Source organism: Vidua macroura, chromosome Z, assembly GCF_024509145.1.
Source record: "Vidua macroura isolate BioBank_ID:100142 chromosome Z, ASM2450914v1, whole genome shotgun sequence".
NCBI lineage: Eukaryota > Metazoa > Chordata > Aves > Passeriformes > Viduidae > Vidua > Vidua macroura.
This window is the reverse complement of record NC_071611.1, coordinates 41064349-41084375: the sequence shown is the minus strand read 5'-3', so window position 1 is coordinate 41084375 and position 20027 is coordinate 41064349. Positions and strand designations below refer to the sequence as shown.

The 20027-nt window shown below is 57.5% G+C and overlaps 1 protein-coding gene across 1 annotated transcript; it reads right to left on the bottom strand.

The window, feature by feature from the left end:
* Positions 1 to 228: 228 nt before the first annotated feature.
* Positions 229 to 11606, bottom strand: NPR2 (natriuretic peptide receptor 2). Its single transcript, XM_054002652.1, has 22 exons — positions 10883 to 11606; positions 5995 to 6194; positions 5799 to 5912; positions 5393 to 5528; positions 5207 to 5301; positions 4994 to 5126; positions 4793 to 4877; positions 4582 to 4702; positions 3987 to 4061; positions 3747 to 3824; positions 3496 to 3600; positions 3162 to 3233; positions 2925 to 3084; positions 2696 to 2851; positions 2448 to 2616; positions 2190 to 2336; positions 1894 to 2017; positions 1700 to 1768; positions 1437 to 1611; positions 1246 to 1344; positions 1072 to 1163; positions 229 to 903 (listed from the first exon to the last, which is right to left on the bottom strand). Exons 1-22 carry the CDS (start codon positions 11604 to 11606, stop codon positions 850 to 852), a joined length of 3183 nt encoding a protein of 1060 aa, XP_053858627.1. The 3' UTR covers positions 229 to 849.
* Between the last annotated feature and the right edge of the window lie 8421 nt (positions 11607 to 20027).

Below are 20027 nucleotides of genomic sequence, written 5' to 3'. Positions count from 1 at the left end.
TTCCAGCGCCGCCGGAGCCCTCAACAGCCACTGCTGCGACCGCCCAGCATTGGCTCCCCGTGCCCACACTCCTGCCCTATACCGCAGACAGACCCGCAGGATACGATCTCTTGGGATGTTTCAGGCAGCTGTCGCCAGCCCAAGCTGAGTTCCATACTGGCGTTCCCCCAGCCTCCCTCCCCACTTGGCATGCTGGGGCAGAGTGAAGTAGAGGCCACAGGACAGATGGATCTGGGGAAGTTTGTATTTCAACAAAATAGTTGCAGCGAGTCCTATATTTACACCTGGAGGAGGGATGGGTATTTACATGACCTGGTGGGGTTATATACAGGGGAAGGGGAGACTGGGGAGGGGGGGAGCTGCGGCATTGAAGCCTGACCTGGCCAAGGAGTCAGTCTTGGCAGGAATCCCCATTTCCCCCCACCCCAGAGAGGGGTTGACATGGGCACAACTTCTGCTGGGGGCCAGGTACTGAAAAGAGACGGCAAAGTGCCCTGCGGGGCAGCCAGGCCCCGGAGAAGCTCAGAGCCAGCTGAGCCACAGGAGAGAGGGGAGGGATGGCAGACCTCAGAGGGTGGGGGGAATACAAGGTTTCTTGGGCTGGATGAGGGCTGATTACCCTACTCCAGCAGAGATTGTGGGGAAGGTGGGTTTTGCTGGTGCTGATGGAGGGGAGCAGACGGTGCTGTGGCCACTGCCCCACCTTGCCCAGGCTCTGCTGAAACAGGGGGGCTGCAGAGTCAGGTGGATGCAGTGATGGGGGGGGTGCCTGCGCATCCAGGGGTACCAGAAAGCACTGGTGGCCCCATTGAGCTGGGGGCTCTGGCACAGCCACTGGGCTCAAATGACTTAAGGGTCTTTCCTCTCACCCAGCAGCCAGTATGTCCGCATCTTTCCCTTGCCCTGGAGGCAGAGGTGAGCAAGTTAGACCCTGCCTGCCCCTGGAGGTGCTTCTTGGGTGTCATCCCCAGCACTGAGAACAACAAGGGGTCTCAGCCCCAACCCACCTCCCCATCACATTCCCCTGTGGTTGGAAGGGGTGGTACCCCAGTGACATTGCTGTGCCCTCACCTTCATTTCTACATCGCCACGCAGCTCCAGCTCAAAGCAGCCAAATTCATCCAGGACTTCTTTGGTGGCAGATGAGACATGGATCTTCAGGGCTGAGTAGCACAAAGGAGCAAGAGAGACATGGCTGAGATAGGACACAGTCCATGGCTCTGGCCTTCAGCTGCCCTGGCTTACCCTGGCCGTTGGATTCCATGCGGGACGCAGTGTTCACTGTGTCCCCGAAGAGGCAGTACCGTGGCATCTTCAAACCCACCACTCCAGCACACACGGGACCTGCAGGCACAGAGGCACTCGGGGATTCTGCGGGGGGGGGGTGGGGGGGTGGGTAGGTGAGCACCCCCCAGCTGGCTGGCATGGGGGCTCACCGGTGTGTATGCCAATGCGCAGGTGGAGCTGGTCGTTGGGACGGTGACGGATCTTGAAGGTTTTGACAGCCTCGAGCAGGGCCAGGGCCATACGGACAATCTCACGGGCATGAAGCTTCCCATTGCGCACTGGCAGCCCTGAGACCACCATGTAGGCATCCCCAATGGTCTCCACCTGTGGGGGCAGGGGAGTCAGGTACCACCTGGGCTCCTTGCTGCCTGCCTCACTCTGGGGGGCTGTGCTTGCTCACCACACCACTCACCTTGTAGACGTCAAAATTGTCAATAATGGCATCAAAGCAAGTGTAGAGATCATTCAGCAGCATCACGACCTGGATGGAAGAAGGGTATGTGTACATCTGGGAGAGGACATTCCCCAACCCCAGGGATGGCACTGCCAGGGTGTGAAAACTCCACCAGCCCTACAGAGGTGCTGCCCTGCAAGTCCTGCTCTCACCTGCATGGGAGTGCTCTCTGCCGAGAGGGCGGTGAAGCCTACGATGTCACTGAAGTAGATGGTTACACTGTCAAAAGCCTCAGCTCGCACTGTCTCTCCACGCTTCAGCTGCTCTGCCACAGAACTGGCAAGGAAAGTGGTGAGCTCCACCCCAAACCTGCTGTTCCCCCTGCAACCCTTGCCCCACACCACCATGGAAAGCTGGCAAGGGACCCCATACTTGCATAGCAGCAGGTGCATGCTGAACCCATGCCAACCCTCAGACCCACACACCCCCCCTTGTGTCCCCATCTCACTGGGGCAGAATCTGGTAAAGGAGATTCTCTGCCTTGCGCTTCTCCTCCAGGTAGGCCTGTGTCCTCTCTTCCACCAGCTTCTCCAGGTTGTTGGCATACTGTTCCATGCGCGATAGCAGGTTGTCCAGGATGCTGGTGCTTCCCTCCCTGCCAGGGTGCAGTAAGTTGGCACTGTGGGAAGAGGTGCCCCCCCACCACCACCCCCATGGCTGTCCCCACTCCCACCCAGGGCCACCCTCCTCTATGCCAAGCACCCACTTGTTGAATCTACGAATGAAGATCTTGATCTGACTGAAGTCAGGGCGCTCGGCTGGCTCCTGCGCCCAGCAGCGTTCCATCAGCACTGCCAGCTCCTCGCTGTGCACCCCGATGTCGATGGAGGGGCGGAAGAAGGGCTTCTGGCTGTTACGCACCTTCTGCACAATCTCTGCCGGGGTGTGGCCAACAGTGAGCACCAGACTTCCATGGTGGGGCAGGACCTCCACACACGTGCTCTCCATCCTCACCTTTAGGGCTCAGGTCCATGCCCTCGATGTAGAAGGGGCCATTGCGCAAAGCAACCTCCTGCACGATGATGCCAAAGCTGTAGACATCAGCTTTCTGCATGCCTGGGGTGGGCAGGTGTCCCTTTTGCAGCAGCTCTGGGGCTGTCCACAGCTTCTCTGGTGGGACAAAGAAACGGAGCAGTGAGACAGGACCACCCCATCCTCTTGATCCTCCCAGGTAGGCACTCACTGGCATAGAGTGCATGCGTGTCCTCATTGTCGCTGGGCGAGCGGAAGCTGGCCAGGCCATAGTCGGTGATCTTCAGCACGAAGCGGCTGTCCACCACACAGTTGGATGACTTGAGGCTGCCGTGATGGCCAATGATGCTGTTGTGTAGGAAGGCCATTCCCTGGGACAGATGGACACAGTGAAGCTCATATCTCTCGGACACCTCTTCCCATCTCCTCACACCCCTCAGCTGGATACCTTGACAATGTCATTGATGAGGGAGTAGCGAAACATCCAGTCCAGGTTGATGCTCTCGTTCTCCAGGACATCCTACAGTAGCACATTGAGTGGACCCCATCAAGCACCCAGGTCATGATGATGGCAGCCTCACCAAGTGTCCAGACTGGGGGTCTGCAGCACCCACCCCCACTCCTCCACTGGCCTCTGACACCTGCTTGGACAGCTCAGCTGTGAGCATTATTGGGAGGGCTCAGGCGGCCACTAGCATCCACAGCCCTGTCCACAACACGCAGTCCAGCTGGGTCACCAGGAATGTCTAAATGTCATCTGCAGTGTCCCCAAGCCCCGCTACCTGCAAGCTGCCCCGTGGGCAGTACTCGGTGATGATGCAGATGTTGGGGGGGTCGATGCATGCCCCGATGAAGCGGGTCAGGTGGTTGAACTGGATGTCTCGCATCTGCAGGTATAAGTGGACCCAAGACAGTTTTGAGGTCAAAGGGCATGAGCTGCTAGGAGGGTACTCCTGCTACTCTCCCACATGCACAGGACCAATCCCTGCACTCCCAAGCGGGTTGCCCACCCTAGCCCAGACCCCAAACCTACATGCTTTAGCTCGAAGAGCACCTGCCGCGTCAACTCGATGCGCTTCTTGTTGATGTGCTTAATGGCCACAACATTGCCCTGGGGTGTTTGGGAAGGGGAAAAGGTCAATGTCCACTGCATGAATTTGCGAAGGGGAGGAAAATGCCAACATCCTGTGGGATGGGGGTGCAGCCAAGTGGGAGCACAACAGAGCTGGGGCATTTCAGGGGGAGGACTCAGCTCCCTGCCTGATGTGCTGACCTTGAAGTGGCCGGTGTTGGCGAAGATCTGGTACTTGCCATGGGTGGTCATCAGGGAGCCATAGCTGGAGCCACGCTGTGGGAAGGAGGGAATTAGGGAGAGGACCCCTGGGATGGAGGGATGGCCTGCACCAATGGAGCAGGGCAGGGACATCCAAGGTGTTCAGGGATGGTGCAGGATGGGCTCTAAGGGTCAGGACAAGCTCTGCATGCTCTGTAGGCAAGGTGAAGACTCCAGGATGAGGCATGGTGCACTGCACGGAGTGTAGGACATGGATAAGGTATGTCTGTAGGGGATGGAGGGCAACATAGGGGCTTGATGAAGTATGGTGCTACATAGAGGATTCAGGGCTGTGTAGAGGAAGGCTCTACTGTGGCTCTGCAGGGGATGGAAAGTCATGCCAGGGATGGATGGAGTAAGTCTCTATAGGGAATGGAGAGCTATGTAAGGATGAAGGGCTGTGTTGAGAGATTCAGTGGGGCTGTGGCTCTGTAGGAAACAGAGGGTCATGAAAGGGATCCACAGGGGTGGTGTGATGCAGGGAGGGAGGGCAGCACAGGGGCAGGGGTCGTGTTTCAGGGATGGCTTCTCTCACCAGGGATAAGGTGAGCCGGCTGCCTGCTGCCTTGTGGTACCGCTCAGGACTTCCAAACTGCAGCTCATCCCAGCGGATCCTCCAAAGCATGCTGGCAAGCTCCTTCTCCAACATCAGCTTCCTGGGGGACACATAAGGGTCAGGCCCCCATCCCCTCTGCCCTGCCTGCTTGCCCGCCCATCAGACAGAGGTTCCCCCGGTCCTGACTGACCTGAAGATGAGGAAGCTGGAAATGCCAAACATGACAAAGGTGAGGCCAGTGCCCAAAGCCACAATGGCCAGCATAGAGAGGGGGGCTGCAGGCAGGAGAGGATGTGTCAGGGTAGCCCAGCTGGCTATGACAGCCAAACTGACATGCACCCGTACGGAAGCTTGCTGGGGTCCAAGGGATGTGGGGACCCAGGACACCCACTTTTATCACAGGAGGGGTCATCCACATCAAAGACACAGGGAGGATTGTCCAAGGGGGGAGCCCCCTTCACCCAGGGGATGGGTCGTCCCAGCCAGTGGATTTGCTTCTCCACACCTGAGTAGTGTCCCACCACCTAAGGCAGAGAGAGATGAGGCCACCCCCAGACCCCACCATCCCATCCCCCAACCCCAGCCAGGGGGAACCTCCCCCCACCTCATACTGCCCGGTCTTGGGGTCACTCATGGCCCATAGGTTGAAGTCAGTGTCCCGGTCATTGTTGCTGTCCATGCTCACAAGCCCTGTGACACCTGTCAGTAAATTAAAATGCAGGTGGGATGAGGACTGAGTTCCACCACCCCCACAGCACCCACAACCCAGATGCCCCGATCCCAGTGTTACCCTGGAACTTGCGGTCCCGCATCTTCTCGATGATGTGGGTGGCGTTTTTCTTGGAGCCGCCCTCACGCAGAGTCTCATTCAGCACCATGGCGTACAGCAGCATCCCATCATAGAAACATCCCGCCACCAGGTTCATCTGCCAGGGGGAATCTGAGCACACCCACAGCCACGCACACAGGAGCATCCCAGAACCTTCACACCAGGACCATGCACCCACCCACCGCCCCATAACCACTCTGGGGCCAACACACACCCTGCAGGGATGGCAGTGCCTGTGGCTGTTTCCACCAGGGATGACCCCTCTGGCATTGTCTGTGGCTGTGTCCCACCCTCTGCATCCTGGAGAGGTGCCTCAGACCCATGTGAAGGGACCCTACCACCCCAGCATGCAAGGGGACTCACTCACCAGGGAGTAGTTGAGCTGCACCCCAAATTTCTGCTTAGCTCGCAGGATGAGCTGGGTTTGGAAATGCTGGTACTCAGGGTTTTGGGGCTCATAGTAGGTGATCACGAGCACCATCTGCAACCAAGCACAGCACCCTGATTCACACACTGGGGCCAGGCTGGGGAGGTTTGTCCCCAGGCAGGTGGACACAGCTCACCTGGAAAGCCTCACGCAGTTCTGAGTCCTGGCCCGGGCTCTCCTGCCAGGGCTTGAAGGGGTCACGGGCAGAGTCGCCCCGCAGGCTCTCCCCGAAGACATCCAGGTAGAAGAAGACGTAGTCGCCATTGGTGAGGTTCTCCTGTTGTGCCAGCTGCATGATCTGCCGCAGCATCTCTGGTGGCCCACAGAGATACACCACTGCCAGAGAGAGGCAGGGGCTTCAATGGGGCAGGGACACCCCACTGCAGCCCTGGCACACAACCAGGAATGGGGCAGGTGGGGCAGAGCAGCCCTGAGAGCACTGGAAGGCTGTGGGGGTGGGATGGAGCAAGCCTCCCTACGACTCATGGCCAGACCCACAGCTCCTGCTGGCACAGACCCACTCCTGCCCCATCAATCACCTCGGACTGAAGGGAGAGAGGAAAACAGGGAAAAACTTGCTCGAAATCATGAGATGGATGCCCCAGGCACAGACCCTACACACCCTGATCCAGCAAAAGCCAGCCAGAGGATGTCTCCCCCCTGCATCAGCTTCCGGGCTGCTCCATGCCAGCCCTAGCCACAGAATCGGGGGGGGCTGAGAGAGGCACCGGAGGCCCCTGGGGAACCTGGGCTGTGGAATGGGACAAACCCATGTTTGGGTTCGTGGCCGGCTGTCTATGTGGCAGGAATGCACAGGTTTCCAGATTCCAGCACCTTCAGTGGCCACTAATTGGAAACAGAGCATCTCGCTGGTGTGATCCACATGGCAAGGGGGTGCCTGGGCCCCGTCAGGACGTCCCACCTGCCCCCACCCTCTGCTGGAGGCTCGGTCAGCCCCCATGGGATGCCCACCCAAGGGCTATGTGGGGCCGGCATGCCGCTGGCACAGGGCATCACAGGCTGTGCGGATGGGCGCCTGAAAGTGTCCGAACCCCCCGAGCAGGGGCCCTCCGTGCCCTTGCTGAGGATCCTGACACTGCCTCCTCCCTCCCCCCGGAAAACCAGGGCCCCCGCTCCAGCCAGTCTGGCTGGGAACCCAGGATTGAGCAACGGAGGAGGCGGCAGCAGCGGGTGCTGGAGGAATGTCACGCTTGGGCGCTGGCCCCGACACACAGCTCTTCTGCATGGGGCCCAGCGCCCTGGCTGGACCCGGGGAGTGGGGGGGCTGGGGACAGCAAGGAAGTGCTGCGCGCCGGGAAGGGGTCTGCTGCTGGAAGGTGCCCAGCCACGCAGGCACCCAGCCATGTGGGCAGCAGGGCTGGCAGCGTCACCCACGGGGGCAGTGAGGAAGCCCACAGGTGGGAGAAGAGACCCAGCACAGCCACCGTGGGCACAGGGAATCCACAGCAATGTGGGGAGCTGCTTCTGGGCTCGGGGGAGGGAGAAATCACAGCACCATGGGCTGTGTGTGAGCAACAGCCTGCTTCAGGGTTTGAAATGGTTCCCTCTGAATGCTGCAATACTTCAAATAAACACTCTTGGCTTCTCCACTTTGCTAGTCCTGCATCAAGAAATGTCCCCGGATTTCTCATCCAGGGTGGACAGCTCAGCACCTCCCCAACATGCAGAGCCTGAGGGTTCCACCCAAGGACATAGACGGGACTCTCCCCATCCCACCGCAGGCACCAAGAAAAGGGAGCCACAGGGGCTAGGGAGCCACAACAGCTGGTGGCAGATGGTGGGACACTGCAGGCAGCCAGCCCCTGCGGCGGCAGCGAAAGCCTGCCTGGTCAAAGGCCACCGAGAAAGGGGATGGATGGCGCCTAGATGGCTCCCTGGGGACAGGCTGCATGAGCTGTGCAGAAGGAAGGGTCAATGATTTGGGCTCTCCCTGAGGCAGGCAGCTGCCTCTAGCTGGCAGCTTCCCGCACAGCCAGCAGCGCCTTAGGGGGCTCACACACACACCAGAGGCCAGCAAATGGCCAAAGGCAGCCCCAGCATCACCCAGGACAAGGGGAATGAAGTTCTGCAAGGCTGGAGTGCATCCAGACCCCTGACATTTATTTAGGGGGTGTCTCTGGCATAGGTGGCAATGCCAGGTCCCAGGGAAGGGGCAGGACCACAACCATGCAGATGAGGTGGCAGAACACTGCTTGACCCTTGCATGATGGAAGATAACCCTGAAATGAGGGCAAATCCCAGGTTCAGGCAGAAAATCCCAGTTTCAAGCAGTCCCACCAGCACAGGGCACTGCAGCAGAGACCGTTCGTTGCCCTGGCCCAGGGAGAGTGTGGGGGTGAAGAACAAATGCACTCCCCTCCTGCAGCACCACCCAGCCATCTCCCCAGGCAGGACACCTGGGCTTTTTGCAGGCAGATGCTCCGGTAATTCCCTCAACCACAGCTCTAATTATATCAGTGCTTTTGCAAATGGCAGGAGAGACGTGGGCCCCTGCACATCACCCAGGCACCAGTGAGAGGGGCAATCCCACCCCCCGTCGTGCCCATTCATTAGATCTGTGAATGTCAAGAACCAGCAGTGAGAGGGAAGCATAGAGGGGCAGGGAAGCGGCTTTCTCTAGGAAATGTTCACCAAACTCCTGCCAATGACTTGGGTGAAGGAAGGTGACGCCATGAGGGATGATACTGGTGTTATTGCATGTCATGGACATGGATGCAGCTGAAGACCTTGCTTCCGTCTCCACACCATTCCATGCAGGGGTCCCAACCCCTGGGACAGCCTTGCAAGTCTCCATTCCCTGCCTCACACACTTGGGCTAGGAAAGGGCCTATAACCAGCTTGGAAGCCCTGAGCACCCATCTCTGTGGGGCCAAGCACTCAGCCCCACACCCTGGCACCATCTCTGAGCAGTGGCCAGAAAGGCCCAGACCCTCTCCACATCCCTGCCCATGGCAGGGGAATGGAACTAAATGATCTTTAAGGTCCCTTTCAACTCAAGCCTTTCCATGGTTCTGTGATACTATGACCTCAGCTTAGAAAGCCCTCAGGTCTCTGCCCATGCCTGGCCTTATCCTCCAGCAGCCACAACCCCCTGCCTGCACCAGGAGGGATTGATTCCCATTGGCGTGATTTACAGCACCAAGATGGAAACGTTGACGGGAATCACTGATTTCAGCCTTTCTTCCTGCAGATTCCTTTGCCCTCATCCCATAAGAAGCTCCAAACCCCATGGACTCAGCCTCGCTGGCCTCAATCCTGACAGGAACCCAGTCCAGCACTCCAAAGCACCTCCCCCCTGCAGTCTGGTCCTGCCCAGCCTTGGACACAAGTCCTGCTGGCCCATCTGGCTCCACTTATCCGGGCTAGATGTCCTTCCTAATGACACAGCATCTCAGAATCCATTAAGAAGCACTGCAGAGTGGCTGACTCCCGGATTGATACACCCTGTTCATCAATAATGAAAGAGCATCATGCTCTTGCCCTTGCTCTCCAGCTGCCTCTGTAAGCCCCTCCATTTCCTCCCGCTCCCAATATAGCTGCTCTGCTGGGGCACTCGCAAGGCACCAAATTGATTTATCCCTCCATCAGCTGGGTGGGACTATCACAGCCCCCCTGGGCATGCAGCAGGGACAAGGCACAGCCCAGGGTGCCCAGGTGCCATTCTGGGGGGCTCTGCCTGAGCACAGCACAGCCACCTAGGTATGTTCTCTAGGTATATAACCACAGCTGATGCTGTTCTCCAGAGTGCCACATCCCCTCCATCAGCTTCAGCCTCCAAGGACATGCCTGGGTCACCCTGATCCTGCTAATACAGAGGCTGCCCCTCACAGCACGTGTCCCACCAAGCTGGGGGTCTGCCCCAGCTCTTGCTGGCAAAGGCTGACTGGACTGGGGGCCTGGGAGGGAGACACTGTGCCCCCTCCTCCTGCTGCATCCTGGCCCCTCCATTGACACGGTTTTTGGCCTGGGGAGGGGCTCAGGTTCTGTCTTGTCCCCTGTGAACACACCTCCTGTGCAGGTCCTGCTGCTCCTCCAGCCCCTCTGTGACAATATGTGCTCAATCCTCACTGCCCCCACACAGAGCACATTTCGCCCACCTCTCCCTGTACCCCACATGGGTCCCATTGTGTCCTCAGCCCATCCTCACACCCCACACTGGTTCCACTGTGCCTCCAGCCCTTCCTTGTGCTCCACAGGGGTCCCACTCTTCCTCTGGCCCCTTGCCATGCCCTACCACAGGTGTCACTCTGCCCACTCCCTACTGCACCCCACATGAGTCCCACTAGATCCTTGTTCCCTTGCTGTGCCTCACAAGGGCGCCATTTTGCTCTCGACCCCTCACAAGTCCCACTGTGTCCTCAGACCCTCATGGTGCCCCACAAAGGTGCCACTGTCTCCTTGGACTGTTGCTGCACCCCACATGATCACACTCTGTTCCCATCTCCTTGCTGCACCCTATATGTATCTCACTGCCCTCTCTGACGCTGTGCCCTGTGCGGATCTCCATTACCCCTAATCCCTTGGTGTGCCCCAAACAGGTCCCACTGCCACCCCAGTCCCTTTTTGTGCCACACATGCATCCCATTGTATTCCCAGTCCTTTGCTGTGTCCTGCAGCGGTCCCGCTGTATCGCCATCCCATCTCTGTGCCCCAGATGTGTCCTGGTGCTCCCTTAACCCCTTGCTGTACCCTACATGTCGTCCACGGTACCCCAGTCCCCTTGCTGCACCCCATCCTTCCCCCTGCTGTGCCCCAGGCGGGTCCAATGCCCCCCACCGTCCCCCACACAGATCCCATCGCATCCTCAGCCCCCCGCTGTGCCCCGCGGAGGATTTTGCCTCCCCCTCTCGAAGCCCTACGCAGATCTCCCGAGAGGAGCCCACTCCACTCTCCCTTCCTCCTCCCACTCCCACTCCGCCACCCCTGCTCCCCGGGCGCTCAGCCCGATCCCGCCCGTGGTCATGGTGTCCCTCCGGCACTCCATGCCGCGCCACCCCACGCACCGCGCCCGTTGGCTTTGATGAAGTGGACGGCGGTGTCGGGGCCGCCCTCCTCGGGGGAGTAGATGTGGACGGTGACGGTGAGGTTGTTGCCATCCTGCAGCTCCTGGTAGACACCCTCGACGGTGAAGTAGTAGGGTCGGTCGTCGGTCTTGCGGTCCACGTAGAGGAGCACGGCGCGGGCGCTCCAGTTGAAGTGCGCGTGGAGGTGGGAGACGAAGGCGCCCAGTTTGGGTGCCGAGGGCCCGGTGCGCACCGTCGTGCTGTAGTGCTCCCGTTTGCGGCTGAAACCCGCGGCCACCGCCCCTCCGGTGATGAGGGGCAGCCGCCAGTGAGAGGCGAAGCGCCCCACGGACGCGGCGGGGTACACACAGCCCGGCCCGAACAGCACGTCGGGGTCGTGGTAGAGCTTCAGGTCCACGGCGTTGAGCGGTGCCACGTACTCGGAGCAGGCGCCCTCCAGCTCCGAGCTCATGAACTCGACGCGCACCGAGAAGGGCCGTGGCAGCAGCGGCGGCTCGCCCCGCTCCAGCGCTTCCAGCGCCAGGCTGAGCGCCGGACCCACGCGCGGCCAAGCCCACGCGTAGCTCACGTTGCGCTCCGGCAGCACCACCGCCACCGTCAAGTTGGCGGGCGCCCCGTCGGGGGTCGCCGCCCGCCGCCCCGCTCCCGTCGGTACCGGCAGCAGAAGCAGCGCCAGCAGCGGCAGCGGCAGCGGCGGAGCCATGGGCCGCGCTGGCTCCTCCGCCCCGGCCGCCGCCCGCCGCTCCGGCGCCCCCGCCGCGCCCCCGCCCTGCCGACCGCCACCGACCGCCCTCCCCCGGGGGGGCGGCGCCGCCGGTCCCCGCCCGGCCGGACGGGCACGGGGATGGGCGGCACCGCGACGGGGCGGGGGGCGGTGTCCCCGGAGAGGGGGGGGGGCAGGGGTGGGGCTAGCGGCGAGGGGGGCGCTGGTTGGGGTGGTGGGGGGATGGCCGGGTGTTCGGCCTATTTCCTTCCAGATTGGCGAAGTGCTACGCGATCCCCAGCGGGGGGTTAGAGACCGCGGTCCCCAGGTCCGGCGGCCCCTAGTAGGCAGGGACTGAGGGAGGGGGTACCCGTGTTTTAGGGGTTCCGGGAGGGGAGGTAGGGAGGGGCATCCGCGTTCGGGGTGTCCCCAGTGGGTGGAGGACCGAGGGAGGTGTACTTCGGTTCTGGTAAGGTGCAGTGAGGGGGAATCGGAGAAGAGGGCATCGGTTTGGGGCAGGGGAGTGGGGTGCCCGGCTTCTGGGTGGAGGGGTTGGGGGCGAGCTCAGGGGTCCCATCGGGGGATTAAGGGAGGGAAGTCCCCAGAGGCAGTGGCTCCCAGTGGGCAGGGATTGAAGAGGGGTACATGGAATCTAGGGTCCGTGAGGGGAACTGGGGAGGGCACATTAGAGTTTGGAGTGTCTCCATCAGGTGGGGGATTGAGAAAGAGGTACCTGGGTTCAGGGAGCTGCAGTGAGAGAGCATCTAGGTTCTGGGGTACCCCAATGACTAGGGACTGGGGAGGGGATGTCTCATGCTGGGGGTCCCCAGGGTTTGGGGAAGTCACTGGGGTGTGGGGGATGTGCATGATGGTGCAAAGGGGTAGCCTGGGGACGGATGCGAGGATATGAAGGGATACACAGCTGTGGGGTACAGCCAGCTGGAAGGGGAGGGAATATCCTGGGTGTGAGTGTCCTCACAAGGGATTTTTGGGAGGTCTTAAGTTGTTGGATAAAGGAGGAATCAGGCTCTCAGGAGGGGTTGCCCGGTATCTGGCTGCCTCCCTTGTGGGGGCTTCCAGTGCTTTGTACTTGGGTATCTCCCCTGGTGAAAGGGTAGGAGGTTGGAGATGACCTCGGGGATTTGAGATGCAGGGAGGCACCTGGGGATTTGGACCCTGAGAACTGGAATGCCCTGGGGAGCCCGATGTCACCAAGATCCAGTGTGTTTCCCCAACAGTGGAGGGTGCACTGGAACCCATGCCACCGGGACCTGGCCAACGTGAGCCCTGATGGGGCAGGGGGAGCTGAGGGCAGGGGATGGCAGGGAGCTGGATGCCACAGGCATGTCACCAATGCAGCTTTTGGGGCTTCAACCCCTCTGCTATGGGACACAGGCCTGTGGGCTGCTGGGGTAGGAGGGTGGATGCATATGAGTGGAGCACAAGGGAGCGCTCAGGATGCAGTGAGCCTTGTACAAGCCCCCATGGCGCCGTGGGACTGCGATAACACGGGCAGAGCAGGGCTGCCGGTCCTCCCGGGGATTTGGGAAGGACCTAAGGGTACGTCATGGGCTGCCATGGGGGGCCGCCCAGCCAGAAGGGACACAGAGGTGCTATGCGTTTGTTTACAGGATGCTTCAGTGGGGCAAGGGGGGCTTGGTGGAGGCAGCATGCCTGCGGTGCATTCCTGGCATTCCCAGCCTGCTGCCTGCTCCCATCGGGCAGAGGTGGGGGGCGATAGAGACTGGAGGGGGGCGTTGTGGGTGGTGCCAGCCCCTTCCGCACGAGTCAGAGCTGTGTGGGGCAGGATGCTTGTGTGTGGGAGCATGGGGGAGCACACTGGCTGCACGGTGGCCTCACAGGTCTTGCCAGTGCCACTGGCCCTTCAAGGTCCTGTGTGGTTCAGACCCGTGAGGGATGCTGTGCTGAGTGGCAGGCAGGATGTCGCAGTCCCCTCCGGGATTTTGGGGCAGGCCACCAGAGCAGAGCAGCACCATGGGCATGGCACCACAGCATGCCCCAACATGGGTCCCTCCACCTCTGGGGTTGCCGGGAATCACAGTCCCTCTCGCTGTCCCTACACTCACACTGCAGATGTCGCCACCAGGAGTGATGCTTCTGAGGTCACAGAGCTCGGCTCCCCCAGACCGGCACAACTCGAGACAAACAGATTGCATTGCCAGCTATAAATACCTCAGCCCAGTGTGGTATGGAGCTGGCAGCAGAGCCTGAGCCGAAGGACAGTGAAATCCAACTGACAGCGATTACATCCAGAAATTAGAAGCTGGAAAGATCTGGAAGAGCTTCCCCACAGAGTGTGGGGTTGGGCATGGTGGGGTGGTGATGGTCCCACTGGAGAACACAGGGTCAGAGAAATCACCCCTGTTCACGGGGCACAGATGTAGCACACCTTGTACCCTGCAGGTACCCCCAGACCAGCTGTTGTGGTTTGACATGGAAGTGAATTTTCTCAGGAAGTTGGGTCAAACCAATCAGTGGTCAGGTTTGGATATTGGCACCTGGAGTGACCACTGAAAGTATGGACACGCCTCTGAGAACACAGCGGGCTAAAAGCAAGAACTCCCAGGGGAACTCTCTCTTTGGTTCCAGTAGTCGGAGGGTGCAGACTTTCCCCTGCCCAGCCACAGGCTGGGCGGGGGAGAGGAAGCCATGCGGCCTGGTCAAGGTAGGCCGAGGGGGATGAAGGACTGGAATCAAGCCAACTCCTGCAGACAGAAGGGTGGAGAGAAGCGGAGATGCCTTTGTTCCCCCCCCCCCCCCCCCCCCCGCCCAGAGGGAGACAGAGCTTGATGGCACCTGGAGATTTGCCAGCAGAGGAGAAGGAGAAAGGGGGCGAGATGCCCAGTGGGGGAGTTGGAGTTCTGGGCAGAGATTTCAGGTGAACTTTTAACCCTTTCCTGGGAAATTAAGGCTTTGTAAAATATTACTCCTCCTGGAAGAGAGACAGTCCGGGACCTGAGATGTTAGAAGAAGAAATTTTTAGGTGGGAGGAGATGATGGAGTAGCTTTTGGCTGGACTTTTCTTGTTAGCCATAGACTGAACCAAATTATCCTGCAACAGAGACTGCATTTCAGGGGGATGCACTGGTGAATCAAAGAGACCTGCTTCAGCAACAACCAGCACAGGAATGGCAAGAACGGAGAAAAGCTGAGGAGGGAATGGTGATACCCTCTGTCTTCAGGAAGAAGATGATCTCTGTTCTTAGACCCTCGGCCCCAGGGGAAAATGGGGGGGACTGTAGTCCCAAGATGAGAAGCTGAACTGTTGTCTCTTTTGGTCTGTGGCAAAGCATCCTTAAAGGAGCCCTATGAGCAGTCTGTCCATGCACGGTGGTGAGAGCACTGTGACATGGAAAGGAGAGTGTTACACTGGCAGATTTTTTCCGGGCGGTTGCCATGTGTGACATGGAAACACAGGAGGTGGCAACTGTGTTTCCTGGGGGGTCTGTGGTGCAAGAGAGACTTCTCTCTCCCTAGGTAGACTGAGTATTGATTATCTGAAGAGTAGCAACTTAATCAGAAAGCCCGGGTGATGTTTCATAGTAGTTGTTTTAGAAATTAAGTGGGAGGAGGAAGGTTTTAGAAGGTCTTCATCCTAGATTTAGTGTGTGTGTCTTCTATAGTAGCAGTAGTTTAATAAAGTTTTTTTTTCCTTTGTTATTAAGCTTAGGCCTGCTCTGCTCTGTTCCTGATAACATCTCACAACATTTATATTGAAAAAGTGTATTTTCATAGGGGCACTGCCAGTGTCAAACCATAACACCAGCCCTGTGGGCAAAGGGGACACAGAGGGGCTGATAACAGACTGAGTGGGAAAAGCTCCCGCAACGACCTCCCCGGGAGGTGGTGCTGCTCCTGCAGGACCTGCGGCGGGCGGGATGCTGCCAGCGGAGAAACGACTCTGGTAAAACAAAATAGAGATATGGGGAAGAATAGCAGAGGGAGTGGAGGGAACGAGGGAGAAGCCGGTGGGGATTCGCTTATGGAGGGATGGAGTGCGTCAGATGCCCGTGACGGGGAATGTGGGTGCGGCGGCACCCCGTGTGTGCAGGTGTGAGCCACCAGAGGGGGCCCGGCCACCGCCAAGGGGCCGCATACCAGCGGCGACACCGCGGGGACACCGCGGGGACACCGCACCGACTCCGCACACGGACCATACACACACCATACACACACACCATACACACACACCATACACACACACACCATACACACACACACCATACACACACACCATACACAAACCATACACACCCCATACACACACACCATACACACCATACATGCACACACACTATACACACACCATACACACACCATACACACACACCATACACAAACCATACACACCCCATACACACACACCATACACATCATACATGCACACACACTATACACACACCATACACACACCATACACACACACCATAAACACACACCATATACACACACCATACACACACACCATAAACACACACCATACACACACCATAAACACACACACCATACACATCATACATGCACACACACTATACACACACCATACACACACCATACACACACACCATAAACACACACCATATACACACACCATACACACACACCATAAACACACACCATACACACACCATAAACACACACACCATACACAGACACACCATACACACACCATACACACACACTATAAATACACCATACACACACACTATATACACCATACACACAGACCATACACAGATCATACACTCACCATACACTCACCATACACACAGACTTATCACGCCTTAGGGTTTTTCTAACTCCCTTGTACATTCCCTATCCCATGGTCTCACACTGAGTTTTATTGGCATCCCAATTGGGATGACAATCTTCCTTCCACTAGGCTGTACCTAGCACCGTGGTCCTGTTAGTCTGTAGTGGTACATGGCTATCTGTGGTGGTCCATGGCAGTCCATCACCAATATGGTGATGCATTCCCCCTTTTCCAGGCTGCACTGAATTCTGAGAAATGCTCGTTAGGCCTGAGCCTTGAAAAACAACACCTGTGCTCAGCCCTTCTCGAGCTTATCAGAAACACTCCCTGCTTCCAGGAACTGCTGGAGCAGTTAGAGCTCCTAGGTTTTTGATGAACAGTGCTGGCAACTGTTTTTCTTCCTGGAACAGAAGAACATTGCTGTTCTCAGATATTTAAATAAAGTGCAGGCTGAAACTGTGGCAAGGATGAAACATTGTTACAACTAAAGTCCACTCTCTTGCCTCCCTGCAAACAGCAGTCCAAAATGAGACCCTTTGAGCTGCCCTGGACCACAGCAGGTTGTGGCCAGCACCTCCCTCTGAGTGGGGCCTCTCAGAGCCAACAAACTCAAGTCTGCTGTACTTGAGCGTCACTTGAACAATGATGGATCTGGGGCTGATACCCTCACTCCATGAGGCTCAGCCCTTTGCCTGTTGAGGAGATGCAAAGGCATCCGAAGTGAGCATTTCACTGACCTCTCAGGGGAATTTTTCACAGATACCTTGATTGCACTGTCTCTGTCTGTGTGCATGCCCCTGTGCATAGGCTATAGCAAATCTGGGAGAAATGCTGCTCTCTTAGGTGTTTAAGTACCTCAGATCTAAGTAATTTAGGCCTGTAAGTAAGGTAAAGTCATAATTTATAAGCTAAGTTAAAGGCTGCTAAAGTGTTGTTCTTTTGCTAAGTTGTTAAGTTGCCCTCACTGGCCTTTTGTCACATGCACCTAAACACACACATACACACATACATATGCACAAACACAACTCTAGATGGTTCTCGCCTCATTTCTCTTTTGATTGCCTGGATTTTGTTTGTTGTTCCATTTTTTCTCCTCAATGTGCCTTAACTGTCTAGTAATAAATCTTGCCAATGAACTTTGCTACGTTGCCACTTTATATTAAATTCGGTTTTTGCTGATACCCTTGCCAGTGATTTTTTAAGTGATCTCAAATATTTGTTTGTGACACACATGCTGGTCCTAGGACTGCACCAGATCATGATGGCACCGAGGACACAGCTATGTTTGTTTGCCCTGGGGGGCTCACACCCCTGAGATTCCAGTCTTCTTTTCCATGTTCCCCTGGCAAGCATAACCAAACCCCTGATCCACAGAGATGACAATTGTTTTTCCACTTCCTGGCATGCAGCAGCACAAGGCCATGGACCTTGCCAAGCTGCTTCACTTCCATACTGAAAGTAGAGCCAGAAACCTGCCAGCCTCAGGAGGTGACTGTAAAGAGCATGGCAGGCAACACAAGTGAGTGCCTGCAGCACAGTCATCACTGCCAGAGCCAGGTGGAGTTGTGCAGACACTGCTGTGCCAGGGCACAAACAGCACTGGGTCACGGGGAGGTCTGGCATGGGTGGGCAGTAGCCCCTTCCTGCTGGAGGCTGTGTGGAAAGAGGGCAGGGATGGAGAAGGCACCACCGAGGACTCACATTTCTACTCAAGTGCAAGTCAGGCTTCTGCTGGAGTCTCTATTGCCAGTGCTCACATTGCCACTCCATCCCAAATAGGAGAGTAACACCTTCAGAAGGTCAGAGAGGCTTTGACCAGGTGGGCACAAAGCACCCAGGACTGGTGCATATACATGGGGTGACCTTTTCACATATGGGCCTCCTGTGCTCCTGCTGTCCAGGGAGTCTGAAGGGCTCCCTTGTTCGGATTTGAAGTTCGCGTGCCAATAATGGAAAAAATAGAGCAAAGGCAAATATTTTAAAGGGAAAATTGTGGATAAATATGGCAGCTGTGTCACCTCCCTGATTCAGGACAAGGGTTGTCACTGTATGTCCGTGGGGAGAGCCTCTAGAACTCACACCTCTCTGTGCCACAGACCCATGGTGGGACCCTAGGAGTGTCTTTGCAGGGCACCAGGACAGGAAGTGTCACCCATGAACCCCTTCAGGTGGGTGCTGCCTGTGCCAAGCCAGACACAGCTCCTGCAGTGCTTTCCCTTCCAACTTCTCTGGGATGCCCAGGCGGAGTATGTCGGGTCCCGGTGCCATGCCTAGGTAGTCTCTTCCACCATGAGGCCACCAACCATTCATGGTTTTTCCTGTAGAGTGTCCCTAGAGCAGGGTATCACCCCAGCATGGCCCTGTGGGTGCCAGTAAAACAGCCAATGCACCGTGCAGGAGGATCCCTGTTTCGGATACCACAGTGAGGCCAGAGATCTGCAGGATCCACCCAGGACATAGAAAGCCTCAGGATCTCCTGGGGTTCTCTCTGTCCCTGCATCCCAACGAAGCAATGTGCCCAGGACCAGTATGGCACTCCCCTGTGAATCCTCATGTTCCAGGCCATTTATATGCTGAGGTCAGTGCTGGTGGCATGACACTGCCACAGCAAAGTCTCCTCCAAGACGAGGGACCTGGACCATTGACCTCCCTGGCAAGTCCTCAGGCCAACAAGTGCCTGGCATTTTTTGGCTGGTGCGGTTTCTGCGTGGCCTAGGAATGATCTCCTAGGGTTATTTCTGACTCACAGGACAGGAAACATTTCGGGGTTTAAGCCAAGCTGAATAATATGCTCATTTCCTTGTGCCGACTACAAAGCACCTGCTCCAGGGGATTTATGGAGTGCTGGCCTCTCACAGTCACTGTAAGGCTGCCTGCCCGGATGTTTTTATTTTCCTGGTATGGCCAGCAAATGCCAAGGCCTGTTTTCCTAAACACCCTGTGACCTCCTGGCATGTTTCTTTGAGAGGAGCCCAGGCAGAGCCATGGGCTGCAGCACGTCCATGCTGGGATACCCAGGGTGCTGCAGAGCCAGGGTGGGTGCCGGCAGCCTGCCAGGGCTGAGGGTAGCAGGAATTCATGGCTGACCCACTGATGCTAAAACCTGGCCTGATGCAGAGCAGACACAGCTATGATAAATGACCTGGGAAAGTCTCAAAGGAATGGAACATGGGCATGAGCAAGGGAGGATGAGACTATGCGAGAGAGGACAAGAGGGCATGAGAGCCTGAGTGAACCACAGCATGGGACTGCCCAGGACATAAGAGCCTATCCCATGACTGGAGACCTGCAGACACCATCCCACAGCAGGTCCTGTCCCATAGCAGGGAACCCACACCCCCCCTCCAACCAGGGCTGTAGAGCCCCTGTGAAATGCTGTGTCTAGCCTCTAGGGTCAGAACACCTCTTCCTTGCAAGGAGGGTCAGGGTGTGAGTGCTGAGGCCAGGGACACCCATGGAAAACACAAGGCATGCCAGCATGCCTTGCAGCCCATGCTTCTCCACCGGCATCGAGCTTCATCCAGCAGGCAGCCAGTCTGCAGAGTAAGACGACATCAATTTTTTCTCACATCCCCTCTATTTTGTCCCCTTTTTTGGAGCAACAGTCTCATTGCTGGTGGGGCTGTACTCCAGCCTCTGTGAGCTAC

Excerpts from the sequence above, each read along its gene's own strand:
- NPR2 (XM_054002652.1), bottom strand. The coding sequence starts at position 11,606 with ATGGCTCCGCCGCTGCCGCTGCCGCTGCTGGCGCTGCTTCTGCTGCCG. Across the intron at positions 2,852-2,924 it reads CACGCATGCACTCTATGCCA|AGAAGCTGTGGACAGCCCCA; the intron begins GTGAGTGCCTAC and ends TTGTCCCACCAG. Across the intron at positions 1,612-1,699 it reads ACAATTTTGACGTCTACAAG|GTGGAGACCATTGGGGATGC; the intron begins GTGAGTGGTGTG and ends CTGCCCCCACAG.